At 46.1% G+C, this 11,660-nt stretch overlaps 1 protein-coding gene across 8 annotated transcripts in view; it reads left to right on the top strand.

The window, feature by feature from the left end:
* Positions 1 to 11,258, top strand: part of col16a1 (collagen, type XVI, alpha 1) — an 88,037-nt gene extending 76,779 nt beyond the window's left edge. For all 8 annotated transcript variants that reach the window (XM_083646520.1, XM_083646522.1, XM_083646525.1 and 5 more), the window contains 19 exons: positions 193 to 237; positions 378 to 431; positions 545 to 580; positions 665 to 727; positions 858 to 929; positions 1,050 to 1,103; positions 1,228 to 1,272; positions 3,416 to 3,460; positions 4,279 to 4,332; positions 4,479 to 4,532; positions 4,646 to 4,696; positions 5,184 to 5,273; positions 5,395 to 5,430; positions 5,534 to 5,578; positions 7,981 to 8,175; positions 8,420 to 8,483; positions 8,703 to 8,876; positions 8,997 to 9,074; positions 9,424 to 11,258. In XM_083646520.1, coding sequence (XP_083502646.1) covers positions 193 to 237; positions 378 to 431; positions 545 to 580; positions 665 to 727; positions 858 to 929; positions 1,050 to 1,103; positions 1,228 to 1,272; positions 3,416 to 3,460; positions 4,279 to 4,332; positions 4,479 to 4,532; positions 4,646 to 4,696; positions 5,184 to 5,273; positions 5,395 to 5,430; positions 5,534 to 5,578; positions 7,981 to 8,175; positions 8,420 to 8,483; positions 8,703 to 8,876; positions 8,997 to 9,074; positions 9,424 to 9,617 — 1,449 coding nt within the window. In that variant the 3' untranslated portion in view covers positions 9,618 to 11,258. The remainder of the gene's footprint in view (positions 1 to 192; positions 238 to 377; positions 432 to 544; positions 581 to 664; positions 728 to 857; positions 930 to 1,049; positions 1,104 to 1,227; positions 1,273 to 3,415; positions 3,461 to 4,278; positions 4,333 to 4,478; positions 4,533 to 4,645; positions 4,697 to 5,183; positions 5,274 to 5,394; positions 5,431 to 5,533; positions 5,579 to 7,980; positions 8,176 to 8,419; positions 8,484 to 8,702; positions 8,877 to 8,996; positions 9,075 to 9,423) is intronic.
* Positions 11,259 to 11,660: the final 402 nt, after the last annotated feature.

Raw genomic sequence — 11,660 nt, 5'->3', positions numbered from 1 at the left:
AGAGTATTGCAATATGATCGCAATCTGTATCGTATCACAATGTGTCGTGATACAATTATATCGTGACCCATGTATCGTGATATGTATCGTATCGTGAGGTCCTTGCCAATACCCAGCCCTAATCACGAATGTGCTGAGCAAAAAAACAACCGCAGCTGATATTCTTGGCTAACCTTTCTTTCTGTACTGCAGGGTCCCCCTGGTACCCCAGGGTACCAAGGACAGGCTGGCGCACAGGTCAGTGTGTCATCATTGTTATTTCTGTTAGACGGTGTCAGAACATGTTGCCATAACCTGACTTCTAGCCTAGATGTATCCATTCAAAGTTCAATGTCTTGCTGCTGTTTGACAAATGAGATGTTGGTCTTGGTCTTCAGGGCATTAAAGGAGACACAGGGCCAGCAGGGCCCGCCGGACCCAAAGGGGAGCAGGTAAGAACATGGCTTACATACACATAAAGCAAAACGCTGACTATTTGACTTCCATAGTAAGGATAATAAACCATAAATGTCTCCTTTCTTTCTTTCTATTTCTTTCTTTCAAGGGTTTCCAAGGACAGCCAGGTTTCCCAGGCCTGCAGGTGTGTCATCGCTCAGCTCTAGATGGTTGTGTTTGAAAAAAGGTGCAGTAACTGAGCTCTGTGTATTGTTGTGTTTACTTTCAGGGTCAACCAGGTCCCGCTGGCAAAGCTGGAAGAGAAGGGCCCCCAGGGCTCAAAGCTGAAAAGGCAAGAGCAAATCATCACACTTTGAGCTGCTTCTAATGATCTTTTAGATTTAAAATGATCATTAGTTGTAGTGGAAATGATTTGGTAGAAAGGACATGAGGACATAACTGTACTTCTTCCTCTCTCTCAGGGCAATGATGGGTCCCAGGGCTCTCAGGGACCAACCGGGCCACGAGGTTCTTCCGGCTCCCCAGGACTGATGGTATATGCATCGTATATCATTTGTTTGAGTTTGCCAGTCTCCAGAATGGGTGAATACTGTGTGTAGACAGTTATGAGGGTTCTTCTCATCAGACCTTTCTGTCTGTGTTTGCGATGACAGGGGCCTCCAGGCATTGAGGGAGGCGATGGCAAGGATGGAAAACCAGGGTTGCGGGTAAAAGACTTTTCTCACACAGGCATCGCCAAACAGAATGGCCAAACAAACATTGTAGTGGTAAAGTTAAGGGCAATACAGTTAGTGGACTGTTGGCTGTATATCTGTTGTTTCTCTCTATCAGGGAGAGCCAGGCATTCCAGGGCCAGCAGGACCAAGGGGAATCCCAGTGAGTATGTCTGTTGACCTCTACATGGGCTAGTTTAGTCCTACTAGCCAATGTTTTTTTTTTCTTTTTCTTTCTTTCTTTCTTTCTTTCTTTCTTTCTTTCTTTCTTTCTTTCTTTCTTTCTTTCTTTCTTTCTTTCTTTCTTTCTAGAGCTAGACACAAGAACTAGGCAGAAATTTATCAGCCCTTTATTTATTAGGCAAACATGTCTTGCTATCCAAATCTGGTCCCTTCCTTCTGTCAAATCGGCTGTTTTTAATCAATTTGAACTTGGCTATTTTGTTAAGGTCAATCTCATATCTAGTCAGAAAGCATGTATGCTCAGTTACACAGATGGTATTCTGTGTGTTTCTGGGAAGTACCAAATAACAAAATAAGTCTTTAATGCATTGTCTATATCAGTCTCTTTCATACTTAAATGTTTAAAGCAGCAAAGCAGCAAAATCATCCAGAAATGAAGCTACGTAAGCTGCCATGATGTTATGTCCCTGCGAACCTTAACATAATTGATGCATCATTATATCTCACGGTTTGTTTTTGAGGATATGCTTTGGTTGGTCTACTTCTACTGCATTGTCCTGAGAAATGAGACTCCACAAACAACAAACTATTATTCAAATCAAATGTTTATGGAGAGCACCATTGAACATAGTTAGTTTGTGCTCTTCAGAGGGCGACGTGCATGTTTTGCACTCAGACAAATGTGGAGGAAAGTTTCAAGTCAAGATGAGACACGTATGATCACCCTAATGCTTGAGTCTCACCAACGCCACTGTATACAAGTTGGCATTCCGCTCACCTCACCTGTGTTACAGCTTCTTACCTGTCTGCATTAGTATGCTGGCTGAGTCTTGTCAGCTGTGTAGAAGGTGGCTGCTGACCTGTCACCTGACCCTGTCTCAAACTGCTCTAATTCCATTCCTAGCCTCCAATCTTTGATAAGATCTCCATCCTGTCCGCCTCATGTCCCCGGCATGGAGCAGTGATACTCACACACTGTAGTCTGCTTCAAGGAAGAAAGGAATTTACCTGTCTCTCTTTCCCTCCCTCTCTTTCTTCTCTCTCTCTCTCTCTCTTTCTGCCCCCCTCTCTTTCTCTCCCTGTGTACCTCAGTGTGTGGTTTCCCCATGAGGTGTGTCATTTCGCAGACATGCGAGACTGTTCTTTGGCAGTCTGTACTGTGGCAGTATGTCTGTACTGTGGCAGTCTGTCTGTACTGTGGCAGTCAGTCTGTACTGTGGCAGTCTGTCTGTACTGTGGCAGTCTGTCTGTACTGTGGCAGTATGTCTGTACTGTGGCAGACTGTCTGTACTGTGGCAGTCTGTCTGTACTGTGGCAGTCTGTCTGTACTGTGTCAGTATGTCTGTACTGTGGCAGTCTGTCTGTACTGTGGCAGTCTGTCTGTACTGTGGCAGTCTGTCTGTACTGTGGCAGTATGTCTGTACTGTGGCAGTCTGTCTGTACTGTAGCAGTCTGTCTGTACTGTGTCAGTATGTCTGTTCTGTGGCAGTCTGTCTGTACTGTGGCAGTCTGTCTGTACTGTGGCAGTATGTCTGTACTGTGGCAGTATGTCTGTACTGTGGCAGTCTGTCTGTACTGTGGCAGTATGTCTGTACTGTGGCAGTATGTCTGTACTGTGGCAGTCTGTCTGTACTGTGTCAGTATGTCTGTACTGTGGCAGTATGTCTGTACTGTGGCAGTCTGTCTGTACTGTGGCAGTCTGTCTGTACTGTGTCAGTATGTCTGTACTGTGGCAGTATGTCTGTACTGTGGCAGTCTGTCTGTACTGTGGCAGTATGTCTGTACTGTGGCAGTCTGTCTGTACTGTGGCAGTATGTCTGTACTGTGGCAGTCTGTCTGTACTGTGGCAGTCTGTCTGTACTGTGGCAGTCTGTCTGTACTGTGGCAGTCTGTCTGTACTGTGGCAGTATGTCTGTACTGTGTCAGTATGTCTGTACTGTGGCAGTCTGTCTGTACTGTGGCAGTATGTCTGTACTGTGGCAGTCTGTCTGTACTGTGGCAGTATGTCTGTACTGTGGCAGTATGTCTGTACTGTGGCAGTCTGTCTGTACTGTGGCAGTATGTCTGTACTGTGTGAATTTTGATACAAGACCAACCTCATTGTCTTTGATGTCTCTCTTCAGGGATTCAAAGGGATCAAGGGTCATTCTGGCTTCCCCGGACCGAAGGTTAGTCAGCAACTCTTGCTGTCTGTCTGTCTCTCTGTCTGTCTGTCTGTCTGTCTGTCTGTCTGTCTCTCTGTCTGTCTGTCTGTCTGTCTGTCCGTCTGTCTACGTACACTATCAGTCTGTCTGCTTGTCTGCTAGGCTCATTGAATTCATTGAGACAAGCCTATTCTCATTGAATTCATACATATGAAAACTGCTTAATTTATCATAAAGACCTCATGAAATGGCATGTTTACATCCTTTGACATCCTTGTGGATGTTGTGGTGGGACAGAATGCTGTCGGGAATCATTCAAAAGTCTAAACCAATGGATGGAATATGAGTCAGGTAGAGAAAGGCAATGTGGAGGAGCGGGATTGTTCATAAAATCTGACGGTGTTTTTGGTTAGAAATGTATATTTACGCCTACTAGCATGCGGTCACCATGAAAGATACTAAAGTAATGGGCGTTTATGACATCAAGATCTTTAACTTATATAATATATATATATATATATTATGCTCCACCCTCTCTGTCAATCTGGGGAGAGCTGTAAACTACAACACATGCTTCCTCTGATACATGTGTAGTCACCAGCCGCTTTTTTTCACCTGACAGTTGTTGTTGTTGTTGTTGTTTATTTACACATATAAAAACAATTACAAAAAATACAATATATAATCAGCATTGAATGTGCAGGAGAATTGCCTAAAAAACCCTCCAGGGGCTTAGGTGTGGCATTCTCCAGGTAGCGTATTATCATCAGAATTTCATCAGTATAAAATACCTTCCCCCCCCCATCCCTCCCTCTTTAATCTCTATTGTCTCATCCACCCAGGGTGAAGCTGGACCTTCGGGTCCACCTGGCCTGGCAGGCAGACCAGGACTGGAGGTGAGTATGTTTTCTATCGCTAGGCCAGGTGAATTTGGATGGACAGTAGACCACACATCTGTAATGTGAAGCCCTATGTTTTATACATCACAGCTAGTGTAACCTTCGGGGATCCCTAAGATTGATTTACTCTGTGACCTTTCCAGGGCGACCCCGGCACCCCAGGAGCTCTGGGACGACCCGGACCCGCCGGCCACGCTGTGAGTTCACGGGCCTGTGACCCGAGTTCTTTCCATCTCTGCTCTGTCGATAATATGATGCGTTTGTATGTCGGGCCGGCAGTAGTAACCGCTGTGTGTTTTCCCCCCGACAGGGTCCCACAGGGCCAGGCGGACCCCCGGGACCTGCTGGCCCGGCAGGAATGGTGAGAGAGATGCTCTGAAACGTGTCACGCTCATATTTTAAAACGAACATGGATTCTATGATTAGATTAGATTAGCCCAATCGTTAATGCTCCCCGTGGGGAAATCGGGTTGTTGCAGCAGCAGAAAATGTGATAGAGATAAGAATACGATAAATGGCGAGCGCTGAAGATGGAAAGAAGAAAAACTCAATAATTAATTACAGCAAATGATTACAACAACCAAACAGATTGAAAATAATACTGCAATTGAATGAACAGAGATAAGGATATCTGGCATCTGGCGTTACAGATTTACCAGGTTGAAATGGATGCGCAGGTGTGCATCGCTAGCTATTCACATTGTACAGATAGGAGAAAGTGTCTGGTTATGGAAATGTGCCTTGTAAGCTATACATTGCTTGTGGAGCAGGGCACAATGGCTGCTCTGCTGCCAAAAGAGGAAACAATAGTAGGGAATCTGAATACTCCGTCTTCTCCCTCCCTCTAGGGTATAAAGGGAGATAAGGGCCAGGGAGGAGAGAGGGGTCTCCCAGGGACGGGAGGACCCCCGGGACCACCCGGCCACCCAGGCCCCATGGTCAGTACCCAGTACATGTGTCTGTTTCTAAATTTGACACCCAAAGAAAGTGAATTAAATGAACTGTCCTCCACACCGCTTCCCAGCCAGTCTCTCAGACTGTTCCTTGTCTGTCTTGTAGGGAGAGCCAGGCAGTGACGGCGAAGCTGGTAAAGATGTGAGTCATGTCCGGCCGTGCTGCTTGTCCCCATTAAAGTGTAATGGAGTGGAGATTTGTGTAGTGATGCATTTATTTATTTCCTTTGGCTTTGTTCTGACAGGGAGCGGCGGGCCAACCAGGCGACAGCGGGCAGGCAGGTCAGAAGGTAAGATCCAGTGTGGTGTGAGCCGTGTTGGGCAGTAATATATTACTCACTAATACTATTACTATAGTATATTACTTTTCCCAGTAACGAGTAGTGTAAGGGATTACAATTTCCGATACAGTAATAATATTACAGTTACTAATCCAAGTAAGTACAAAGTTACTCCATTACCTCCTCCAGCGCTGGCACAGTGCTAAAACAAAGTGCAGACACTACTGCGTTGCCAGAACGCATTTTTTTGTGTGTCCAAAGTAGGCAAATGAATTAAAAGTATGCAGTTTGGCTGATAGTTGACTGCCTCTGTAAGGTTAATTATTGTTCCAATAGAGTGGATTCCGTTCTAAAAGGAGCTGGCTAAACAGGTTGTATGTCACCTTTTCAGAAGGGTTGTGTGTGTGTGGGCAGTAACGTAACTAATTAGTTTTGATACAAAATAATAGGTAATGGAAGTTGTGTGTGTGTGTGTGTGTGTGTGTGTGTGTGTGTGTGTGTGTGTGTGTGTGTGTGTGTGTGTGTGTGTGTGTGTGTCGTCCGGCAGAGCGTCATGCCTCAGCCATCCGTTGCCCCCACAGACTGTATTAGACGCAGCCTTTCCCGGTCCGTCTCGGCTCGGGGAGCTCCGCCTCCCGGGCCGGTGCACCGTGGTGCTGAACACGCTCGCTCTCTCCATTACTGCCCACTCAGCGCGCGCACTTGCCACAGTCATCAGCTCACTAGCCCTGCTGACCCTCCTGCTGGCCCCCTCTTTCCCCCTCACCTCACATCACCCCCCACGCAAAACCACCTGCCAGCCTCTCACTCACTCACTCACTCACTCACTGTAGCCAAAGAACCTTTAAAGAAGGAAGAGACATCACTCACATCACATCGTTTCGAATTTTGCTTTGGGGCCAGTTCTATTGAAGTGAATAGGGCGGGCATGGAAAGTCCCACTATTAACCATCATCTGTGACATTTCACCTTTGTTTGAAAAATGCCGCCACCATAAGAAAACACATTATGTGATGTTGACGGATGTTTTGTTTTTTGTTTTTTTTAATCTAAATATGTGCGTTAGTTTTCCTTATTATTGGTCTCCAAACAGATCATGGCTCTCTACAGCAGGTGCATAGCTCAACTCAAGCCCCTATGCCTATTTGGTCCAAGCTAGATTACCGTCGCTAACATGATACATGACCAAATGGGACATCAGTCAAATCACATAACGTGTTTTCTTTAATCTGGTGGAAGCATTTTTCAATCAAAGGTGAAACGACACAGATATGATGGTTTATAGTGGGACTTACCCTGCCTGCCCCATTCACTTGAATAGAACTGGCCCCAATGCAAAATTTGAACGCTGTGACGTAAGTGATGTCTCATCCTTCTTATTATGGGTCCTTGACTGTATAGCCACAGCCTGTGGCATGTGTCGTCAGACACAGCAGCTTACAGTAGGTGGATATAGTGATAGAGATATTGTGCGGCTGTGGGATAATGCTATTAAGCGTGCGCAGAGATGCTAGATGAGGCTATTTGTCACGCTGACAGCGCAGCATTGTCAGGGTTTTAGCTACACAGAAGAGAACAGAGGAGAGAGACACACAAACGGGCCCCCCTATTCTTCTCCCTCCTCTCTATTTCGAGAGCGGCTTGTCCATCGGTGACGTGTAAACATTAGACGTCCATTATGGTTCGGCTTTGTCCTCGATAAATCACTGTCGCTAATGTAGCCCGGCTGTTGTTTTGAGTGTATTTACACAGAGCGAATGTGTGGGAAGTGATACCGATGTAGCCCAAGGCTGTCTTAAAGGGTCCGCTCCCGTTCTGGGTTAATACTAATCTTTATGTGTCTAGCGCTTAGGCAAACACAGCTGCAAAGGAGCAAGAAAAACATATTAGATTTAAAAAGAAAAGGCGGATAGATGAAATCAGCGGGAAAAGTAATGTGAGCAAGGTAAGGAATGTTAAATCAAGTCAAGAACGTAAAAGTAAACCATAAAAGCGAGGTCAACGACAATCAATAATAAATCATTACATAAAAGCAAGTCTATAAAAGTGAGTTTTTAAGAGGTGATTTATTAGATGATGCAGATTTAGCCAGCCTGAGCTCCTAAGGCAGGTCATTCCAAAGTAAAGGAACCCTGGTGGTAAAGATCTGATCACATCTTGTCCTCCATCTAGATATCGGAACAATCAATGTTGACCTCGTTTGAGATGACAGGCTGCAATTTTGCTGATAGAGGGGTTAAAAAGCCAGTTCTGAAACTCGGGTTCTGAATCTAAAAGGTAGCCAATGTAAACATGATCAAATCGGGGTGCTGAGATTTGTCTTTTAATCATGTGTCCAGTCTCCATGAAGATACAAGGGTTCTCTTATATACTGTGTAACACTTACTACGCCTCCCCCCTCTCTCTTTCAGGGTGAGCCAGGATCCGCAGGTCAGAGGGGCTCTCCAGGCGAGAGAGGCAGGCCGGGGCCCCCTGGTGGTGGAGGCTACCACTCCAAGGACGCACAGCCCATGATCGGCCGAGCCGGACCCAGGGGGGAGAGAGGCAACTCGGGCTCACCGGGCCCCGCCGGGGCCAGCGGACTTCCAGGGTCCCCTGGAAATGATGTGAGATACCGCTACACTTGCTGCACAGCTGCCAGCCTGTTTATGTTTGAATCTTTTCATCGTACAGTATGCAAATCACGCAATGTGTGACTTTAGTGTGAGAAGTGAGTGATATATAGTGTCCAGAGGCAACCGCTAGCTCCATCTGCTCGTGTAAATAATGCATTTTCTAATTATCTGCATTGATTAACGTTTCCCATCTGTTTGTTTGTTTGTTTTCTCATCTTCTTTTCTCCCTCTATAGGCTGTCGTCAATTATGATGAAATCAAGAGCTTCATCCGCCAGCAGGTCATGAAGATCTTTGATGGTGAGAGCGCGTGTCCGTCTCCAGAATGACTCATCTCTGTGTGAATGCTTACTGCACATCACGCTGTGCTTTCCAGGCTACAGCCACCTGTATCCTCTGCAGACATGATTTGATTCTTATTATATCGACAGATATGTATTATTCAGCCTGTCCTCTGTGGGACAGCATTGTGCTTGTTACTGTGCAGTGATTGCTTGCTCTATTATTCTCCGTCCCCAGAGAGAATGGCCTACTACCTGTCCCGCATGCAGATGCCGGAGTCGGTAGCCTCCCCCGGGCGGCCCGGGCCCGCAGGGAAAGACGGAGTTCCAGGTAGACAGGGGGGTCCGGGTGCGCCCGGTCTCCCGGGACAGATCGGCCGAGAGGGCCGGCCAGGATCCCTGGGACCCGCCGGTGAGCCAATTCTTTCAGTCTCAGTGATACCAGTGGCCTTTTTCAGATCTGTCATACCAGGACAGTGACATAAGCTGACGTCATCAACAAACGGTGACATTTGTGACTCTCTGTCTGCAGGACCACGAGGACCCCAGGGACACAAAGGAGATAAGGGTGTAGGGGAGATGGGAGATTCAGGACCTCCAGGAGCACCAGGTACAGTAACACCTTCTCTGCTAGTCTGATGAACAGTGAAGCTCATCTTCATGTGATAACTGCTGGAACAGTGGCAGCCAACAGAGACGTCCCCCAGCTATACTTCATCAGTGCTGCAGTGATCACTGTAGTGACAGTTCACTGTTAGAAGCTGTGTGGCAGATGTGTCAAAATATACATAGAAATATGTGTTTAATATAGAATTTTACTCAAAAGTCATGTCTCATACAACTGGCTGTCAGGCTGTGTACTCTTTAGTACCAGAGCAGCTGTGGCACAGCACAGATTTGGTGTAAAAAAAAACGTGTGATGTTCCTACCACGGCTACATCTTTAATTTCTTCCACCAGGTGTCCCCGGCCCCCAGGGCTATGGCAAGATGGGACCCCCAGGCTCCGTCGGCCAGCAGGGCGTTCCCGGGATCCCAGGCCCACCTGGATCGACCGGATCGAAGGGGAACGACGGCCGGTGTAACCCCGGAGACTGTATGAGCCACCCAGTAGAGTACAGCCCCAAGGGCCCGCAGGTCAAGGGCCCCTGGTAGAGGGACAGAGGGCTAGAGGAGGATTGGAGAGCCGAGTGAAGCAAAGAGACTACGGAGAAGACAAGAGGCTAAACACCACGACCCCAAAGATGAAATCCAGGCGCTCCATGCATTATTGAATTGTATAGATCTTCCCACCAGGCTGTCTACTGTACTGTACTTCCTGAGCAAAATCTTCACGTTTTATAGCAAGGGCCCTGCTGGGACTGAGGCCTAACACAGAAGCACCTGCGGCCATGTTTTTTCTTTGTCCACCCCCCCCCCCCCCCCTCGTTTTGCAGCCACATCACATGTTCTTATGCCTGTTTCTGCCACCTATCCCCTCTCAGCTTTCACCACGCTCAGTTCTTCACTGCCTCTGTATATTTTTGAACAGCCCAGAGAAGGTGACAAGAATCTGCATCTTCCTCTTGGTGATTAATTGTGGCCTCTCCTGCTTTCCATCTCTCCGTGTTCTCTGTGGAAAGCTGTAGCAAGAGAACGCACACAGTTGTTGTACAGTAGCACTTTGCTTCCACCGCTCATATCTTTGTTCTTGTCACAGAAAATCATATTCTGTGCGCATCCCATCATGCATCTGTAATATTCTGTCTCTCTGCTTCAGGTGCAACACATATTATTTTGAATTTGATTTACAAGCCAATATCCCCCCAAAAGAATTGTAGAAACAAACGTCAAAAACCAGCATTTGTTCACCTCCTTCAATCGAGTGCCTGTTTTGTACATATTTATATTTATATATTATGGCTTTTTATACTTGTGTTTTTTAAGGATTTGAAAAAGGCAAAAGCATGGCTCGTCACTTATTTGTTATTAACGGTTCTACAGCGACCAAAGTGCCAAAGGGATATTTTTCTACGGTCTATAAGCTTTCAAAGTGGAATAATGTGTGCAGTAAAAGACAAATTATTTATAAGAGAAAATTGCTTTTTTAGGTGGAAAAGCATATTGGGTTTTGTCATTATCGCTGAAGTTCATTATGGAGTGTCATTTCGTCTCTGTAAATGCACTGTAAATGCAGCCATGTTAAAACGTCTCATCTCATTTTGTATTCCAAAGTAGCCGTCCTCGCCATCTGTCTGCACTTGTCTAACGAAATATAAACTAGAATTGAGCTCAATCACCACTTGTACTGTAATGCAGCGCACTATGCATGACCACTAAGCCCTCCCCATCCCATTGACTGTTGGAAGAATGCATTCAGAGCCCGTAGAAGCCATCGGGAACACGGTCTTTTGTCAGGTTATGTGATACGGTGTAGGCTCAAGTTTACATTTTCATTTCTCTGTCGCGAGTCTTAAGGTTTTACCATCTGTCACCGTCTCTGCAGTTTTATTCAGCACTAAAGGACCGTCTAGTTAAGAACTAGGTGCTGTTTCTCACAAGCTCGCCCATGGGAAATGAATTCTATCACTTTTGCTACAAAGAGGCTATTGTTTTCAATGCTTGTTGCAGGAAACACATTGATATAGCAACAGTATTGTCCGTCAACTTTCCAACCTGTGTATATGTTGCTGTGTCTTACTGTCACTTTTGTCCAGTCCATCATGTGCCCACATCTTGTTTTATCAAACATTTGAGTAAAAAAAAAAGATGCATTTTGAAAGCAGAAGTGTACAATACTGTAAGTGTGGTTGTCATCTGTCACACACACACGCACACACACACAGACCAGCTTTATGTTGATTGACAGCTGAAATGTAACATTTTAAAAACCAGACAGGTCAAACTTTTTGCAGCGGGATTTTGGCCGAACTCTCTTAGTCTCTCTCTCTCTCACTGTCTCTCTATGTCTCTCGATCACATGAAAGTGAGGCTTCCTTCAGGTACAATCAGGACGGTCCGCTTGGGTGGTGGTGGTGGTTGTTGCTTAAACCTGTGCTAAACCTCTGGTGTCACTCCACATTTATTCTTTAGGCTTTAGGGCAAGGTGTCACAATAGTCTACTAGAAACCCCCCCCCCCCCCCCCCCCACACACACACACACAGATCAGCTTTATGTTGATTGACAGCTGAAATGTAACATTTTTAAAAGCAGACAGG

This window comes from Poromitra crassiceps (genome assembly GCF_964638095.1).
Source record: "Poromitra crassiceps genome assembly, chromosome: 11".
Lineage (NCBI taxonomy): Eukaryota > Metazoa > Chordata > Actinopteri > Beryciformes > Melamphaidae > Poromitra > Poromitra crassiceps.
Note: the sequence above shows the minus strand (reverse complement) of the source record. Positions and strands in the feature narration are given on the sequence as shown.